General features: G+C 46.4%; 1 protein-coding gene across 1 annotated transcript in view; it reads left to right on the top strand.

Annotated features, from left to right (window-relative positions):
• Positions 1-657: 657 nt before the first annotated feature.
• Positions 658-19421, top strand: part of LOC134467115 (dedicator of cytokinesis protein 1-like) — a 551248-nt gene continuing 532484 nt past the window's right edge. Inside the window, exon 1 of the mRNA XM_063221037.1 lies at positions 658-828. Within this exon, the coding sequence (XP_063077107.1) occupies positions 780-828 (49 nt within the window). The 5' untranslated portion in view covers positions 658-779. The remainder of the gene's footprint in view (positions 829-19421) is intronic.

Raw genomic sequence — 19421 nt, 5'->3', positions numbered from 1 at the left:
AAGTGAACACTGCACACAACGAAACTGCATTTATGCCTCACCCGTGCAAGGGGGCAGCCCTCAGTGGCGCCCCATGGGGAGCAGTGCGGTGGGACGGTACCATGCTCAGGGTACCTCAGTCATGGAGGAGGATGGGGGAGAGCACTGGTTGATTACTCCCCCCACCAACCTGGCGGGCCGGGAGTTGAACCGGCAACCTCTGGGATGCGAGTCTGACGCCCTGACCGCTCACCCATGACTGCCCCTATATTGTAGCCTACATGTTTTTGTTGTGCTGCATTTTATCAACAGACATCTAAATGTATCTAAAATCTGCAGGTATTCTTTTGTGTGGGAACAAAACTGAATGCCTTGTTTTCTTTTCTTATTGGCTTGCTTGTTAGAGTGGAGCAGGCCTATCATTTATATGTTCATGCCAATAGGGGTGTTGCTTTTCTCTATCCATTTCTCTTTCTGACATTCCGTTCCAAAAAAAAAAACATTGGTTACAAAGTATCCCTACCTAAGTACACTATTTAGCCAACTCGCTAACGCATCTAGCAGAGTTTTACACCGGTGCGGCTCTGGTGACGCGCAACACCACATGACAAAAAAAAAGTTTCTCATGAGCTCGCGCTTTAGTTCTAGAACTCTACCCCCTTGTGGATCATCCAGTTATCGGTGGAAAATGGCGGCCAGAGGTGGAACGGCACATCAACAGTGAAAACAAAAAGTCCAGAGAAAACTAAAGGAGCTACTCTACTCAACACACGGCCCAGGGGCAGAAAAAAAGTTCGTTGATGAGAATGACTCGCTGGGTACCCACGAAAAAGGAGAAGTACGGCGTCGGTGAGTAACATGCAACTGCTGAGCTCTACTCGCTACTTTGCATCCGATTGCACAAGTTTGGGAAGAACCGTGATTATCATAATAGCCCGCAGTGCTGTCCTATCCCGAGATTTTCCTCAAAGTTTTAGAGGTGCGCAGCTGTTTGAATCTGTTCTTGGAACAATCACACTATCAGCGTGTATGGATTTAGAAGAGAGCGAGATATCGGCCGCAAACTTTGCCTAAATGCAAAGCGAAGCCCCAGAGTCTTCCTTGTCTTTGTAAGCGAACAGTGTGGATTGGGAATTGACAGAGGCGCGCCTAGTCGCTACACTGTTTCCTGTGTAGCTGTTGGGGCCTGCTCGGGAATTGTTGCTCAGCTTTAGTTGTGTCCTGGAGGTTTCATACACCAATAAAAGAAACGGGAACAAGTACTAAAACACAGAGTTTCGAGCAAGCGCACAACTTTAGTCTTATTAATGACACATGGGAACTATTGTGGTGGTCGATGCGCGTCATACAGGTCAGCATCCCCCAGTAAAAGCAGTTAGCATGTAACACCAGTAGCTTGGAACAACACATGTATACAATGTAGCCGATATGTGGCTATATGCCGTTTTGCTGTTCTTTGTTTCTTTCTTTCTATTTTTGCCAAGCCCCTTCATTGTGTAAAGTTATTAACAAATATGACAAAAATACCGTGCGCGTTACCTCTCCGTGCAAAGTAATGGGCCATATTTTCAAAAGAGACAATTTGCAAGACGACATGAAAGGAAGATGCATGTCGGTGAAGAAGAAAGTATTTTGGTTAGTGAAACCCACAGATATAGAACACTCAAACCACTGTAGGAAACTATTTATGTAGAGGTGTAGGCCTGCGCTACTGCATGCGCACTGCACACCAATATTTTAAGCCCCCTTGGTGAGTGCATGGCCTGCTGACTTAGTTTACCTTTCTCTGAACTGAGAAACTCTAAAACTGTCTTTGAAGTCAGATGTACAGTAGGTAGGGCCTACGCATTATGAGAAAGGTATAGATTACAGGAGGAGGCGATGTGGTTCCCAAGTTAACATGCGCTCTCCCCATGCAGACTACAATATGCCAACAATTCACAGTTTGGCTATTGCATGTAATTGTTACCAAAATAGATTACTTTTCAAGACGTATTGTGTTCTGAGGTCTACTAGCAGGAGCCCAGGTCGGAGACAGGCCAACCATTGACCCCGCACATAAACTAGTACAATACATGTGGTCTGTGATGAGAGTTTTTGCTCATTAAGCTTATATGGTTGATATTTCAACCATATACTCTGTTATTCATATTGTAATATTGCTCAAGGGGTTAAAGAAGCAGAAGAAAACACAAAACGAAAAAGAAAACTTAATAGTAACAACATACAGAGTCTGGTCTGGGCAGTGCTGGCTGTGACAGTGTCTGGACGGATACAGACAAATTGTAACCAACCTGGCGGGACACTTCATTCTTCAAGTATGATGAAGTCTGTGTGGCCTATTTTAAAGCACAAAGGATTGGCCTGAATCATTGCAGGCTAGTGTGCTGTCAGTCAGATGACGAAAGGGGAAAAACTGGCTTACTTCTTGAAACAGAACTCGATAAATCCCAGAGTCAAGTCAGGGGCCTAAGTTATACTAAGAAGCTGGTTCAGGAGTAAACCAGTTGAAGTTAAGAGGTAAATCATCTCATAGAAGAGCCTGGACTCCTCATTTTATGAAGAACATTTTTAAGAAAAAGAGGAGTCCAGGCTCTTCTATTATTCCTCTGCCTTGAAACGGAACTCGCCAAACTCCAGACGGGGTGTGAGTGATGGGACGGCGAGGCGAGGGGCCTTCTGTGAGGTCACGTCCACATACTGTAGCGCGCTGGAAAGAGGAAATGATTATGTCAGGAAGGAAATACAGAAGGAACCTGAACTACCTGCTATGAGTTATGAATAATACACACTTGTGGCAAATACATAGTTTATGTCTGCGTGTGTGTGTGTGTGCGCGCGCGCGCGTGTGTGTGTGCGCACAGTGTGCTTCTGCGTGCGCGTTTGTTAATGTGTGTGTATGTTATGATTCAGTAGTTGCAGCCATTGTCACCATCAGGCGTATCATATTGTGCTGTCACTGTGTGTGTGTGCGTGCGTGCGTGCGTGCGTGCGTGCGTGCGTGCGTGCGTTATGATTCAGTAGTTGCAGCCATTGTCTACATCAGGCGTATCATATTGTACCGTCACCATCAGGCGTATCATATTGTACCGTCACAGTTGATATCTCAGGTAATTTTGGCATGCAGTGTCACTGGCGGACTGCTCTACGCCTCAGGGCTTCTTGAGGAAGTAAGATTACACAATGGTGTTATGTGTTCAGCTCAGCTGTGACTTTGATTGGACACACAAGAATATAATGTCTGGTAGAAGTTACAGTGGTTAACTGTGATGTTAAATTTGCCCAATTGTGTTTTTGGGAGATTGGCAGAGATGCATTTAAGTTGCTGGTAAGGCTTCCATCTGATGGTGTACTACTGACCATCAATGTCAACATTGTTTGTCTTATTAATAAAAGGAGGCTGAGTTTAACATGGCAAAAAACAAACAAAGCAAAAACGATGATAAAGTTTGGCCTCTGACCGCCACGTGAGGATGTGTGGGCCTTGTCACCTGCCCTCTTCTTGACATGATGCTAGCCTTAAAGGATGGCACACATTTGGTTCATTGCACGGCTTGTCTCAGACATGTGATGTCATATTTACATCAGTGATTGGCTTTCCACTTGAGCAGCACACGTAGAGTCACTGGCGTGTAGTGTGGCGTGTGGCAATGCTGTGACGTGTTCCCTCTCTGGCGTGTAGTGTGGCGTGTGGCCATACTGTGACGTGTTCCCTCTCTGGCGTGTAGTGTGGCGTGTGGCCATACTGTGACGTGTTCCCTCTCTGGCGTGTAGTGTGGCCAGGCTGTGACGTGTTCCCTCTCTGGCGTGTAGTGTGGCGTGTGGCCATACTGTGATGTGTAGTGTGGCGTGTGGCCATACTGTGACGTGTTCCTCCTTGTATTGTCCTTTGTCACCAGCGGTCCTTGTTCATTCAAACCAGGGGAATAGAGATTACATTGCCCTCAGTGTAGTGTAGTTGCAGTTGTAAAAGCAAACAAAAGCCAACGGAACCTTTCACTTCTGCCTGCTAACAGTTCCTGGGTGTTGTGCACAGTGCACAGTGCACTTGTTCTATTGTGACCTCTGTGGTTTATTGTAGTGTTCATTTCACACCACCACCCTGTTTTCCTCAGTAAGTGTCATGCATGTATGCATGCAAGCCATGGTGAACACAATTGCTTATAATAGCTTTTCCTACCTTGTGACTTTTTGTGACTACTGTACTTCCAATGGCCCTATATGTTCCTTAACAATCGGCAGAAGTGTGGCATGAAGAAAGCTTGGGAGAGATATGCTTTCTCTTTTTTGGTGAATATTTGTTTTTCCTGCTTGACTGAAGACCAGGCAGTAAATGGCCCTCGAGACATAGGTTCCCCACCCCTGCTGCCCTCGAGACATAGGTTCCCCACCCCTGTGAGAGAACCAAATGACTTTGCTCCCTTCACGTTCTGCGTTACTAGGGTGGCAAATGACCTTGTTCCCTTCACGTTCTGTGTTACTAGGGTGGCAAATGACCTTGTTCCCTTCACGTTCTGCGTTACCAGGGTGGCAAATGACCTTGTTCCCTTCACGTTCTGCGTTACCAGGGTGGCAAATGACCTTGTTCCCTTCACGTTCTGCGTTACTAGGGTGGCAAATGACCTTGTTCCCTTCACGTTCTGTGTCACTAGGGTGACCGCGAGTTCTTGTTCACGTCCTGCATTCCTCTTAGGTGCTTATCATGCTCCCACTGGTACTCTGAGCACTGCTGCTGGAATGAAATCTTAGTGCAGCTGAGGACGACGTCAGTACATTTGCGGTTAGTGTGCGACCTAAGGAAGTTATCAGAAGTCATTTATATGCATTTTTGTGTGTTTTTTTTCAGTGTGGGTTTTCATTGTGGCTTCTCTTTGTCCTCGATTGCAAGTTCAAAAGCATATAAACCCTGAAGTTGAAAAGAGTTAGTAAGCTTAACTGCTATTGGTGGATGGGTGTGCAGGTGTGGGAGTGGGTGGTGGTGGTGGTGGTTGTGTGTTCTGCACCGCACAAAAGAAATGGAGAGAGATTTGATGTTTTCAAAACCAGACCAAAGGGAGTCTTGTATTGTTTTCCCGTCTTGCAGGTCTCCTCTCCGCTGTGTGATGATGAATTAATGCGCACGCGTCCCTTTTGATTGTTGTGTGTGGAGTGTGCTGCTCTGGTAAATACCTCTCCATTAGGATGCCCGGCGCTCCTTGAAGACTTGAAGGATTTTTTGTTGTTGTAGTGCAAGATGGGGATGAAAGCGTATGAACAACATCAGTGAGCGAGACAAGCTCTCTAGGTGGCTCTCCTCCTCCTCCTCCTCCCCCTCCTCCTCCTCTCCCTCTTCCTCCATCTCTCTCCCCCCCCCCTCCTCCTCCTCTTCCTCCTCTTCCTCCTCCTCCTCCTCCTCCTCCTCTTCCTCCTCCCCCCATCTTCCTCCTCCTCTTCCTCCTCCTCCACCTCTTCCTCCTCCTCCTCCACTTCCTGCTCCCCTCGTTCTCCTCCTCCTCCTACTTGTGTTCATCCTCCTCCTCTTCCTCTCCTCTTCTTCCCCCTCTTCTTCCTCTTCCTCCTCCTCCTCCTCTTCCTCCTCCTCCACTTCCTGCTCTCCTCTTCCTCCTCCTCCTCCCCCCATCTTCCTCCTCCTCTTCCTCCTCCTCCACCTCTTCATCCTCCTCCACCTCTTCATCCTCCTCCACCTCTTCCACCTCCTCCTCCACCTCCGCCACTTCCTGCTCCCCTCGTTCTCCTCCTCCTCCTCCTCCTCCCCCTCTTCCTCCACCTCCTCCACCTCTTCATCTTCCTCCTCCTCCTCTTCCTCCTCCTCCTCCACCTCCACCTCTTCCTCCTCCCGCCCATCTTCCTCCTCCCCCCCATCTTCTTCCTCCTCCACCTCCTCCACCTCTTCCTCCTCCTCCTCCTCCTCCTCTTCCTACTCCTCCTCCTCCTCCACCTCTTCCTCCTCCCGCCCATCTTCCTCCTCCTCCTCTTCCTCCTCTTCCTCCTCCTCTTCCTCCTCTTCCTCCACCTCTTCATCTTCCTCCACCTCCTCCTCCATTGAGACTCCTGTGCAGTATAAATATCTCATTGAATATGCATTTTTTTTGTATTTTTTTCCCTCCCATCCTTTACATTTTTTTTTTTTTTTCTGATCTGTTTTTTTTTCGGTTTCCCTTTCCATCTTTTTTTCAACACTGTGAATGTTCGGCATCATTTTGAAGAAGAATCACGTCTACTTTACAGACAGTACAGATGTGGGATCATTGCAGTAGGTTTTTTGTGTGGCTGTGCGTATTTCAGTAGGTTCTTTTGTATGCCTGTGTATTTTTTTGTATAGCTGTATTTTTTCCCATTGAAAGGCTTCTGTGTCCTGCCTTGTGTGACCCCCCCCCCCCCCCCACCCCCCCAGGGGGCAGGCCAGATAAGCAAGCAAACTCTACTTCCTGTTCCCCTCTTCTTCCTCCTCCTCCTCCACTTCCTGCTCCCCTCTTCCTCCTCCTCCTCCTCCTCCTCCTCCACCTCTTCATCCTCCTCCACCTCTTCATCCTCCTCCACCTCTTCATCTTCCTCCTCCTCCTGCTCCTGCTCCTGCTCCTCTTCCTCCTCCTCCTCCTCCTCCACTTCCTGCTCCCCTCTTCCTCCTCCTCCTCCTCCACTTCCTGCTCCCCTCTGCCTAAACTGTGCTGCCTAAACTGTGCTGCCTAAACTGTGCTGCCTAAACTGTGCTGCCTAAACTGTGCTGCCTAAACTGTGCTGCCTAAACTGTGCTGCCTAAACTGTGCTGCCTAAACTGTGCTTCCTGTCTGCCTGCGTGTGCTGCTCTTCCCCTCCCTTCTGCTCCCCTCTGCTCCCGTCTTCTCATGCTCTCCGCTCAGTGCTGTCACTGAAGCCCAGGGGGAGCTGCGATGGCTCAGGGGATCGTCTCGGCACGTCCCAGAAGGATGTTGCCGTGTGGTGTATGGTGTGTGGTGTATGGATGATGACTCTGTTTTTTCCCTCTCGTCTCGTCCTGTGCCTCAGTTGCCGTATGGAGTATGGTGGGTGACTAGTTTTTTCTCCCTTTCGGCCTGTGCCTGAGGAGTGTGGATGATGACTCGTTTTTTCTTCCCCTCTCGTCTCGTCTCGTCTCCTCTCGGCCTCATTTGTTGCCATCAGTGGGCGAGAGAGACGGAGTCTGCTGCTGCTGCTGCTGCTGCTGCTGCTGCGCGCTGTTTCAAATTCCAGCCCCACCCATGCAGCCAGGCCTAGTCAACAGCTCTACATGACATCGCATTATTCTATTGTTATGTGGGGCAGCCGGGGCCTAGTGGTTAAGGACAGGGGCTTTAGATCTGAGAGTTGCAGGTTCGAATCCCACCCTCACACTCCTGAACACACTCCATTAGGGCTGAGGTGCCCTGGAGCAAGCCACCTAACCCTACATAGCTCTGGGGACTGTAACCAATACCCTGGAGCAAGCCACCTAACCCTACATAGCTCTGGGGACTGTAACCAATACCCTGGAGCAAGCCACCTAACCCTACATAGCTCTGGGGACTGTAACCAATACCCTGGAGCAAGCCACCTAACCCTACATAGCTCTGGGGACTGTAACCAATACCCTGGAGCAAGCCACCTAACCCTACATAGCTCTGGGGACTGTAACCAATACCCTGGAGCAAGCCACCTAACCCTACATAGCTCTGGGGACTGTAACCAATACCCTGGAGCAAGCCACCTAACCCTACATAGCTCTGGGGACTGTAACCAATACCCTGGAGCAAGCCACCTAACCCTACATAGCTCTGGGGACTGTAACCAATACCCTGGAGCAAGCCACCTAAGCCTACATAGCTCTGGGGACTGTAACCAATTATCTGAAAACAACTGTAAGTTGCTTTGGATAAAATGCGTCAGCTAAGTGTAAGTTGCTTTGGATAAAATGCGTCAGCTAAGTGTAATGTAGTGTAGTCGTTACATGCAGCCCCAGTCCCCCATGCAGCATAGCCCTAGACAGCCGCCCGCCCTAGTCAACATTATGGCCCAGAGCAGAGCAGACCAGTGCAGTCATAGAGGTAGAAAATAGCACTAGAGAGTACACAGCAATTTGCGACAGCACTAGGAAATGGCAGCTGGAGCTTCCCAACTTCCTTAGGTAGTGTAGGTAACTTCAGGCAATGCAAGTCAATGGAGAACACGCCCACCCCTGTCAAGAAATTAACTATAACTGTGTAAATATGAAGTAACACATTAATCAAAGACCAGATTTGAAATGGCAGGCTAAATATCTACTTAAATCATATGAGTCGATAAAATACATTTAAAAATCAAATAATATCTTTTATGAACACAGTTAGCAACACGCTTCAACTATTGTCCTTGTATAGTGTGTTGATGGACATTTTCACATGATTAAGCCATTTTTGACAGAGGTGAGCCTCGTTCTTCGTTAATTTCCATTTCTCTGATCTACCTACAGATAATGGCCGCTACAGATTGCCGTAAAAGGGGGGCGGGGTCCTCTCTAGTGTTATTTTCTACCTCTATGAGTGCAGTGCAGAGCGGTCGACTGGAGCCCCACCGCCTCCCTCCCTCCTGCCCCGGCATTAGTACTATAGCAGCCCCAGACAGCATTAGGGCCCAGTGTAGTGCAGCAGACAACTAGAGGCCCAGTCAGCATTAGGGCCCAGAGTAGTGTAGTGCAGCAGACAACTAGAGGCCCAGTCAGCACTAGGGCCCAGTGTAGTGTAGTGCAGCAGACAACTAGAGGCCCAGACAGCACTAGGGCCCAGTGTAGTGCAGCAGACAACTAGGGCCCAGTGTAGTGTAGTGCAGCAGACAACTAGAGAGACAGCATTAGGGCCCAGTGTAGTGCAGCAGACAACTAGAGAGACAGCATTAGGGCCCAGTGTAGTGCAGCAGACAACTAGAGGCCCAGACAGCACTAGGGCCCAGTGTAGTGCAGCAGACAACTAGGGCCCAGTGTAGTGTAGTGCAGCAGACAACTAGATCCCCTGCCTCTCTCAGTCTCTCTCTCCTACCCCACCTATGCAGCTCCAGTCTCTCTCCTACCCCACCTATGCAGCTCCAGTCTCTCTCCTACCCCACCTATGCAGTCCCAGTCTCTCTCCTACCCCACCCATGCAGTCCCAGTCTCTCCTACCCCACCATGCAGTCCCAGTCTCTCTCTCCTACCCCACCCATGCAGTCCCAGTCTCTCTCCTACCCCACCCATGCAGTCCCAGTCTCTCTCCTACCCCACCCATGCAGTCCCAGTCTCTCTCCTACCCCACCCATGCAGTCCCAGTCTCTCTCCTACCCCACCCATGCAGTCCCAGTCTCTCTCCTACCCCACCCATGCAGTCCCAGTCAGTATTAGGGCCTACTGGAGTGCAGTGCAGTGTAGAGGAGATGACTGAAGCCCCGGCCTCTCTGCCACCCCCCCCCCCCCCTCTCTGTTTTAAACCCGGCACCGCCTGCCGTAGCCACAAACGAGTTTTCTTCTTTCTTTTGTGCCGTGTGGCATGGGCAGTAATTAAAGGCGGAGACTCTGGGTAATATGATGTGCAGTATCGTCATCGACTTTTCCCTTTTCGTGTGTGTGTTTTTTGTCGGTGTTTCTGCAATGTTTTAGGCAAAAGTGACTTCAAAAGTTCTTTTTTTATCTCTGAATCACCAGAATTAAATTGCCTGTGATTTCAGCGGCTCAAAGTTAATGTCATGGTAATGGCTTGCGGGTCATTCCACGCCAAATCAACAAGAGCCCGCGCACTTAGGTCTCAAAAAATTCTGAAAATATTACCAAGTGTACCCATGGTACTTAAGAGAAACACTGTAAATGTATTTGAATGTAAGATGTATACTCTCCGTGTTACAGCCAATTTTACTGGGGAAGGGGGGTGCCCATTTTGTTCACACTCTTTTTTTTGTCAAAGTTCACAAGCCCGTAGCTCAATAACTACACCATATAGGAAGCTCAAATTTGGCATGCTGGTACATAGATAGGAATAGTTTGTTGCAAAACTGTCAGTTTTGGTCTGTATGATCCTGCATCGTCATGGCATTACCTCAAAGATGATACAAATTGTACTGGAGTTTTTGGCTGTGCTCTGCTTAGGCCTTCAGAAGACATACTTGTGCCCAACATAGCCTCTTGATTTTTTTTCCCTTGTAGAGACAAGTAGGAACACTCTCATAAAAAGCTATAAATAGAAAGGAAACCCCATCAGTGTTTCACCAGAAGACCTCACAAGTCTGACAAATCATTTTGGGTGTCATTTTCAGAGCTCCAGAACCCCTTGTGGGATTGTCCACAGATTTTTATTTTATTTTTTTCTTCATTCTCCATGAATTCTTCTTTTTAAAAATGTCAATGAGACTTGTCTTATGTGATGTTTTCTTTTGTAATTTGCAACCTTTCATTCAAGATGCTATTCAATCATTTCACTGGAACAACCAGTGCAGGCCACAATCCATCCATTTGTATGCTACTACCAAGATCAGTTGAAACTGGGGGAAAAAAAAATCTGGATGAACAAATGGATGGATTGTGGCCTGCACTGGTTGTTCCAGTGAAATGATTGAATAGCATCTTGAATTACAAAGCTATAGTTTTAAAAATGTTCCTGGTTCAAGGGAGTCAGTCAAGGATAATGTCAAGAACATCCATTGCCAGTTTGCCACAACAGAGATGTACCATCATGAAGCTGAGAACCTGTTGAAAAGGTTTGAATCTGCAAGAACTATTCCAGGTACTCAAAAACTACACAGCTTCTGCCCATTGTCAATGGACACAGTGGAAATTAGGCCATTTTCAGCATTCAGAGAAGGCAGAGTTGAAAGAGTGAGCTCAGTAAAGGAATGTGTTACATTTTCAAGCATCAAAGGGTATGTTGTAGCTGTATATGATGGCAACTGGTGGCTAGCATGTGCTGAGGAATGTATGCCGAGCACTGGAGAGGTGAAACTGAACCTCCTGCATCCTCATGGGCCATCTCCATCCTTGACTTTTCCCTTCAGACCAGATAGACTTGTCATGGATCATCAGGATGTGCTTCTGGTAGTGGAACCTGTAACTGCAACGGGACGTACTTATACATTATCTACAAAAGACACAGCTGCTGCTTCAAATGCACTGGTAGAGTACAAAATGAGAGTGTAGCCATTGATTATCTCTTTAAAGTATGGTAAAGGGAAGATGGCACAGGTACACAGAGAAGGAATGTTCAAACATTCACATATCATCATTTGGTGTGTATAAATTGACATCTGCCTTAGTTTCTGAAACCTTGGACCATGGACACTGACCATTTTTGTTTTGTTTTTGTTTTGTCATGTGATGCTACTATGGTATTACCATATTATTAGTAAGTGGTCTGTATGATGCCATATTTGTGAGTCAAATTCTCTCTGAAATGAATAACAAACCGAACACCAGCATTTTAGGTGCTGCTCATGACATTGCCGGCTACGTTTGGACAAGGAACTGGCCATTTTAAAATATGAGTTTTTTAGATATTCAATTTTTAATTTTTCAATTTATCATAATTCATATTCTGAGAGTAGTTGCATTCCAAGGTGATTGTGTAATATGTAGAGCCAGAAAAGAGCTTTCAAACAACACCACAGGCATCTTTTTGTGACTAACACTGACTGATATATTCAAGGCTGAATGTATAGTGTCCTACCCTCACATGTGAACCTTTCCTAGTCTGTTTCTCCCTTAATATTAGTGTCAGATTCAAACCAATGCAGTTCTGGGGTGCTACCTTGCTACTGAAAAGGCACACCAAGTATGATTGAAATCCGGGTCGGTCGGGTCCCAAAGTGTCTGATTTCACGTGAAATGACCCAGATGCTTCATTTAATCAGCCCCTTAATGTCACCCAACCACTCCCCTCTTCCCCCCTCGCCCACTACCTCCCCTCCCGTTCCCCTCGCACGGCCCTCTACCCCCCTCTGCTCCCTGCTCCCGCGTGTAAGCGCCTCTGTCTGGATGTTAAAGGCAGAGCGAAAAGTTAAGTGAGCATGACAAAGTAGTGTCTCTCCGCTCCGCTCTGCACTTGCCCTTTAGTGAGATGCTCCTGTGCTGCTGCCATCATGTCATATTTTAATGGTGGCTTTGCTTTGCTTTGCTGCCATCATGTCATATTTTAATGGTGGCTTTGCTGTGCTGGCTGCTCAGGGGAACGCAGCAGGGAGATGGATATTAGAAGGATTCCTCCTCCTGCTGCTGCTGCATGCTGTCACACTGGACTTGAACTGACATCACATTAGTCCTGGGAGAGTACTTTAAGAGACATGATGTACAATCACGCATGCACCACCAGATTTATGGGTTTGTACTGTATGGGAAATGACAACTGATGATGATGACGATTTTGGCCTCTTTACCTATGCACTCGCCAAGGCCTATACCAAGAAGCTGGTTCAGGAGTAAACCAGGTTAAGTTAAGAGGTAAATGTGAAAGCCCATTGGGAAACTCCAACTCCCATTGCCATTGTGACACAGCACTCCACAGCACACAAGTGCACACTGCACGCTGCACACAATGAAATTGCATTTATGCCTCGTCTGTGCAAGGGGGAAGCCCCCAATGGGGCCCGAAAGGGATCAGTGCTGCGGGACGGCACCATGCTCAGGGTACTTCGGTCATGGAAGAGGATGGGGGAGAGCACTGGTTGATTACTCCCCCCACCAACCTGGCGGGTCGGGAGTCGAACCGGCAACCTCTGGGATGCAAGTCTGACGCCCTAACCGCTCACCCATGACTGCCCATATCATCTAACAGAAGAGCCTGTAGTCCTATTTTTTGTAAAAAAAAAAAAAAAAAAAAAATGATGATTTGGCCTATTGGGGTGTGTGGGGGTGGAGGACTGAGGATAAGAGGCTGACGTCATGGGTGCAGCCATGGCTCAGTGGTTAGAGCGCTGGCCTTTTAGATCAGAGGGTTGCAGGTTCAAATCCCACTCTCACCAGCCACTTCATCCATGGCTGAAGTGCCCTGTACCAAGGCACCTAACCCCACGTTGCTTCAGGGACTGTAACCAATACCCTGAGCTTAACTGTAAGTCGCTTTGGATACAAAAGTTTCAGATAAGTGTAATGTAATGTAACGTAACGTCCTGCAAAGAGTTCTTTATCTGATGCTTTATCAGCCAATCACAGTGGAGGTCAGACATATTTGCCTGATATTTATATAGTGGAGTTTGGAGGGAGCCTGGTATGATGCTGCTGCCATGTCGTTAAGATTTATTATTTAGTGTACATAAAGGGCCCCCTCAAAGGGCCCCATCAAAACCAAAATGGGGAAGTTTGCAGCTCAGCACGGGTGCCTGTAGTCAAATGGAATGACACATGTGATCATAATGCGTCTGCAAAACCTATTACATTACATTGCATCTTAATCATGTATGCCTTCGATAAGAAGGGTGATTTTTACAGTACATGTACACTGATATGGACAATCCACTACAGAAATTATATATTTATCCATCTCCTCTAAGCACGACTCACTTTCATCTAATACTCGTTGGGTGTGAAAATCAATCCGTATTCTGGGTGTTTATTATGGGCACATTATTCTGCTTTATGTTCAGGGAAGGAGTCGATGGAGGGTTAATGTGTTGGCGATGCAGTCTAGTTTGAATGGCATGTTTCAGGCAGGCAGGGTGAAGTTAATGTGTTGGCGATGCAGTCTAGTTTGACTGGCGTGTTGCATGCAGGGTGAATTGGCCTCTTAGGAGTCATCCAAAGGCTTTGATCATCATCACCATCATCATCGCTCTATTGTCTGACAAGTGTTTGTGTGTCAGTGTGCGTCTGCCTGTCTGCCTGTGTACTTGCCCCTCTCTTTGACAGCAATATGTCTATCATGTTTATTGTCGTCTCGTTGGCTCTCCCCTCTCCTCACCTCTCCCTCCCTTCCCTTCGCACCATGTCGCACAGTGTGATGTGAGATAGACAGCTTCTCTTCCGTATGGGCCCCTGCCTTGCTCCCGAGGACACTCTTTAGGCCTCTCCTCTCCTCTCCTCTCCTCTCCTCTCCTCTCCTCTCCTCTCCTCTCCTCTCCTCTCCTCTCCTCTCTTCTCTTCTCTTCTCTTCTCTTCTCTTCTCTTCTCTTCTCTTCTCTTCTCCTCTCCTCTCCTCTCCTCTCCCCTGCTCCCGGAGACACTCCTCCTTAGGGACACAGATGGTTGATGGAGGGGACGGGGACAATGAGAGACTAAGGTTAATTGCTCTGCCAGATCAAGCACTCAGGCATACAAATGAAGACTCATTAATATGGATGCTTGCTGCTTAATGGCACATAATGACTTAAGCACTGCACCAGCCTCCTCACTGCATCTGAGAGGAGGATCTGTCGGAAAGTATGGGCTGGAGATGTATGATGTTCATTATGTCTGACTGTCATAGTAAAACTTGGGTTTTTAGATGCGTCCCACGCATCTCTATAAGAGGCTTTGGTGTCCGTCCGTCCCTCCGTCCGTCCGTCCGTCCGTCCGTCCGTCCGTCCGCCCTCCCGTGATGTGTTTCCCTCCCGTGATGCGTTTCTGAATTGTGATTCCCTCCTGTGATTCCCTCTTGTGTCCACAAGGTGGCAGTCGCTCAGTTTTGGCCTGGAGCTCATGCGTGCAAACCAACCGTGCTCTTTGCCAGTGAGAAAAACATGGCGGCACTTCCTGTTGATTTTCACATGAAAGTTTTGCTTAATTTAAAGTCCCTAAGCGACTATAAATGTTGTGGCTTCCATATATTGATGTAAAAGTGCCCCACGAAGTAATGAAGCACAACAAAGTTACTCCACATTACCATTTGACCACTCGTTTTTCTATGCTAACAGGGTAGCTAGTGTAGCATTGTAAATGATCCAGGGAGAAAGGGGGAAATGTTGTGATTTCAGTCCGCCTGAGGAAACGATTTTCGTGGGGAAGATGACCTGCATCTCGGTGGCATTGAACCACGCCCCCGTGCCTTATTTGGCTCGCTCAGCACGTGCGTCCTCAGTCCAATCGCAATGCTTTATTTTCCCCAGACGTTTAATCGCATTTAAGTGAAAGTGCCATGTATACACATCGCAAAATAACTCTTAATCCGATCTATTTAAATCGCATTTATTAAATCGGACTTAAAAACATCATGTACACGTAGCCAATGTCTCATTGATTAGTTTATGGAACTTACGGTTTGTCTGTTACGGTCCACGAAGACAATATCCACGTGAAAACGCAACGCCTGCAAACCACTGTTTTGACAGAAATACAGTTCACCTGTCGCCTACTCTGTTTTCTTCCCAAAGCGGCATTTAAAAGTATTCCATGAAATCCAACATCAACGTCACTTCAAATAGGTGACAGCATCATGCTCACACATGAAATAACACTTCAGTGAGGGGGGGACATCACTGCTCTCATATTAAAGTGAAAAGAGAATTTCACATTTTAGTTTATTTAATGTAGGCCTATGCAAAATTGCAAATAGCCTATTCATTGAAATCTGTCCAGAAAGGGTTGTAATGTTTGCCTGTTTTTTATGTTTGTAATTAAAAAAAAAAAAAAAAAAATGTGATTTAAAAAAAAAAAAATAGCCTAACAAAAATAGAGATTTTATGTTAAAAAAAATGTGATATGGGATGGACCGATGGCCCCCCTAAGCTAAATTCGCCTTAGGTCCCCACATTGCTAAATGTAGTGTAAGGGATTATTTTGAAAAGACAGTAACATGTAATCAGCAATGCATTACAGTTTTTCAGTAAATTGCCCAACACTGTTGAAATCCTATGGTACTTTTTCAAATCCAGGCTTATACAGTACATGGTAGGCTTATTGATAAATTGCCTTGACAGGTTATGAGGAGGCCAAGGGGGCGTTTGGGCAAAAAAGGTTCAGAACGGGCATAGACGGACGCATCTGTTGTCCGCCTGTCGGACTTGTTATTTTACTTCAGACATGCAAAAGTTTTTTTTATCTTTTCGACGGTATAGCTTCCGTCTTCATCAAAGGGTTAGGGGTCTTACACACCAAGGCGGTAAAGCGTCGCGGAACGGCCGCGTTTTTTACCGGCGTCGGTGAAAATACATTGAAACATATCTGTCCTTACACACCAACCGGCGGTAGTCGAGCGTCAGTGGTGCGGGAGCCGGCTCCGTGCCGCGCTGCATTTGTAAAATAGACCTCGAGCGTATTTTTCACGCCGGCGACCGACGGTGTCTTATTCAAATGAATGGCAAAGTAGCATGCTAGCTTTGGCTGTAGGGAGGGTTTTGAATAGGACTGGTCGCGCACGCCGGCGCTGTCAGTGTGACAGGCAGAGAAAAACACGCCGGCCAAAACTAAGCAGAAAGACCGCGCTCGTCCCGGGACCGTTCCGTTCCGCCTTGGTATGTTTTGGCCCTTATGCTGGTGACCCATACCACCGCAACATGTCAGTTAAAAGCGAAAACTGAAGAAACTGAATGTCTGAAGTAAAAGAAGTATTTACGTTTTAAGTAGGGATGTGGGTTTTAATATACTGCTTCATTATATATTTTTTGTCTTGGTGTCTTAAATCTGAGCTTTTCTACTATGACTGGTTGTTATGGGGTTGGCTTGTTATAGTGATGAATTTTGGAGATGGAGAGACTCTGGCCAAAACGGCCCATCTTGCCAGCTGCCAAGGATTGCCTACTTTAATCAGACGCAAACTTTTCCGTGCACGCGTGCACGCGCATGGTTTAAATCAGTGGTTCTCAACTGGAACAGTCTTGGGACCCACCATTTTCCACTCTCATTCGGTCGCGACCCAATTTTTTTAGCGTTCAAGTCAATTCAATGCAATTCTCAAAATGTAACCAAGACTCGAATGACTGGTTGCACGCTATCTATCTCGCATAAACATTCAGATTGTATCTATGACGACAGATGACGCGGAGTTCACTAGCCTATCAAAATAAAAGTTTTAAATTGTTGCAGGAAAAGTTGGATTGTTTTTTTTTTTTAATTACTTTTGTTTTTACACCAAGGCTCTGCGACCCACCCATGACCCCTCCGCGACCCACTTTTGGGTCGCGACCCACCAGTTGAGAAACACTGGTTTAGATGGTTAAACAATGTGGTCCTGTATGCACATGATGGTGTGAGAACAAGACTCATTGCAGGCATCTTCCACCTGCATCTTTCACAGTCTATCTGCTTACCCAATAGCTCGTGTGTGCATGCGTGTGTGCCGCACTACGAAGGAACCATGGTAGGGAAAGGGCGAGTGCATAGTGTATTGGTAGGGCGAGTGCATACTAGTGAGTGTGCATTGTGAAAGGGAGAGTGCATAGTGTGCATTGTGAAAGGGCGAGTGCATAGTGTGCATTGTGAAAGGGAGAGTGCATAGTGTGCATTGTGAAAGGGCGAGTGCATAGTGTGTGTATTGGTAACAGACCTTTCAGCGCTCCCATTTCTTACGTGTTCTTCGTGACACTCCTGGCTGAATGGGCTTGGTTAACCTCAACTAGGGGGAGAGCCTCCCTTGCAGTGTTTGTTTTCATGAGTCTGTGTGTGTGTGTGTGTGTGTGTGTGTGTGTGTGTGTGTGTGTGTGTGTGTGTACACACGGGTGTGTGTGTGCGCACGTGGTTGTGTGTGTGTGTGTGTGCGCACATGGTTGCGTGTGTGCACAGATGCCTATGAGTGAGTATACTGGACTGCTCTGGATTCTTTGGCATGCTACCATAACCTGAGGGAAAGGGAATTGTGTGTCTGTGTGTGTGTGTGCGCGCGTGCGTGCGCTATTGCAACACTGGTTAGACTAAGGGAGGAAGTAAATGCTTTTGAGTGAAAGCTGATTAACAAGCAGTAGCCTACACTCCATACAAACAAAGTCCGCACACGCACACGCACACGCACACGCACACGCACACGCACACACACACACACACACACACACACACACACACACACACACACACACACACACACACACACACACACACACTCCCTTTTCTACCACCACAGTCCAAACAAAGACAAGAGGAGAGATGAAATCACTTGTGTAAGAGCTTGCACCTCCGCCTCTCTGCAGTGCATAGAGAAACATATAATATTATAACAGCTGATTCCACATAGAGAAACATATAATATTATAACAGCTGATTCCCATAGAGAAACATATAATATTATAACAGCTGATTCCCATAGAGAAACATATAATATTATTGCCATAGAGAAACATATAATATTGTATATAATAATATTATAACCGCTGATTCCCATAGAGAAACATATAATATTATAACCGCTGATTCCCATAGAGAAACATATAATATTATAACCGCTGATTCCCATAGAGAAACATATAATATTATAACCGCTGATTCCACATAGAGAAACATATAATATTATAACCGCTGATTCCCATAGAGAAACATATAATATTATAACAGCTGATTCCCATAGAGAAACATATAATATTATTGCCATAGAGAAACATATAATATTGTATATAATAATATTATAACCGCTGATTCCCATAGAGAAACATATAATATTATAACCGCTGATTCCCATAGAGAAACATATAATATTATAACAGCTGATTCCCATAGAGAAACATATAATATTATAACAGCTGATTCCACATAGAGAAACATATAATATTATAACAGCTGATTCCACATAGAGAAACATATAATATATAATATTATAACAGCTGATTCCCATAGAGAAACATATAATATTACAGCTGATTCCAACTTGACATATCCGGCAGGCTGGCAACACTCCCCTCAGGAAGATACAGTGGTGCTCTCTCTCTCTCTCTCTCTCTCTCTCTCTCTCTCTCTCTCTCTCTCTCTCTCTCTCTCTCTCTCTCTCTTTCTTTCTTTCTTTCTTTCTTTCTTTCTTTCTTTCTTTCTCTCTTTCTCTCTTTCTTTCTTTCTCTCTTTCTTTCTTTCTCTCTTTCTCTCTTTCTCTCTTTCTCTCTTTCTCTCTTTCTTTCTTTCTCTCTTTCTCTCTTTCTTTCTTTCTCTCTCTGTCTCTCTCTCTCTTTCTTTCTTTCTCTTCTTTCTCTCTTTCTCTTCTCTCTTTCTCTTCTCTCTTTCTTTCTTTCTCTTCTCTCTTTCTTTTCTCTCTTTCTTTCTTTCTCTTCTCTCTCTTTCTCTCTCTCTCTTTCTCTCTTTCTCTCTTTCTTTCTCTCTTTCTTTCTCTCTTTTTCTCTCTTTTTCTCTCTTTTTCTCTCTTTTTCTGTCTCTCTCTCTCTGCTGAAGAGGTGTGTCTATTTATCCGTCTGTTTATCTGTGTGGCACGTGCAGTCTTTGGAACTGCCACTGGTAGAGGAGGGAAGGGAAGGGAAGGGAAGGGAAGGGAAGGGAAGGGAAGGGAAGGGAAGGGAAGGGAAGGGAAGGGAAGAGGGGCAGGTCGAGGGATAGTGGCAGCCTGTCTGTGTGTGTGTGTCAGCCCTGTCAGCGTGGGCCAGGGGACAGGTATTCAGTTTGGTAACCCCCCCCCCCCCCC

The sequence above is a fragment of the Engraulis encrasicolus genome, chromosome 17 (genome assembly GCF_034702125.1).
Source record: "Engraulis encrasicolus isolate BLACKSEA-1 chromosome 17, IST_EnEncr_1.0, whole genome shotgun sequence".
In the NCBI taxonomy this organism is placed as follows: Eukaryota; Metazoa; Chordata; class Actinopteri; order Clupeiformes; family Engraulidae; genus Engraulis; species Engraulis encrasicolus.
Note: the sequence above shows the minus strand (reverse complement) of the source record. Positions and strands in the feature narration are given on the sequence as shown.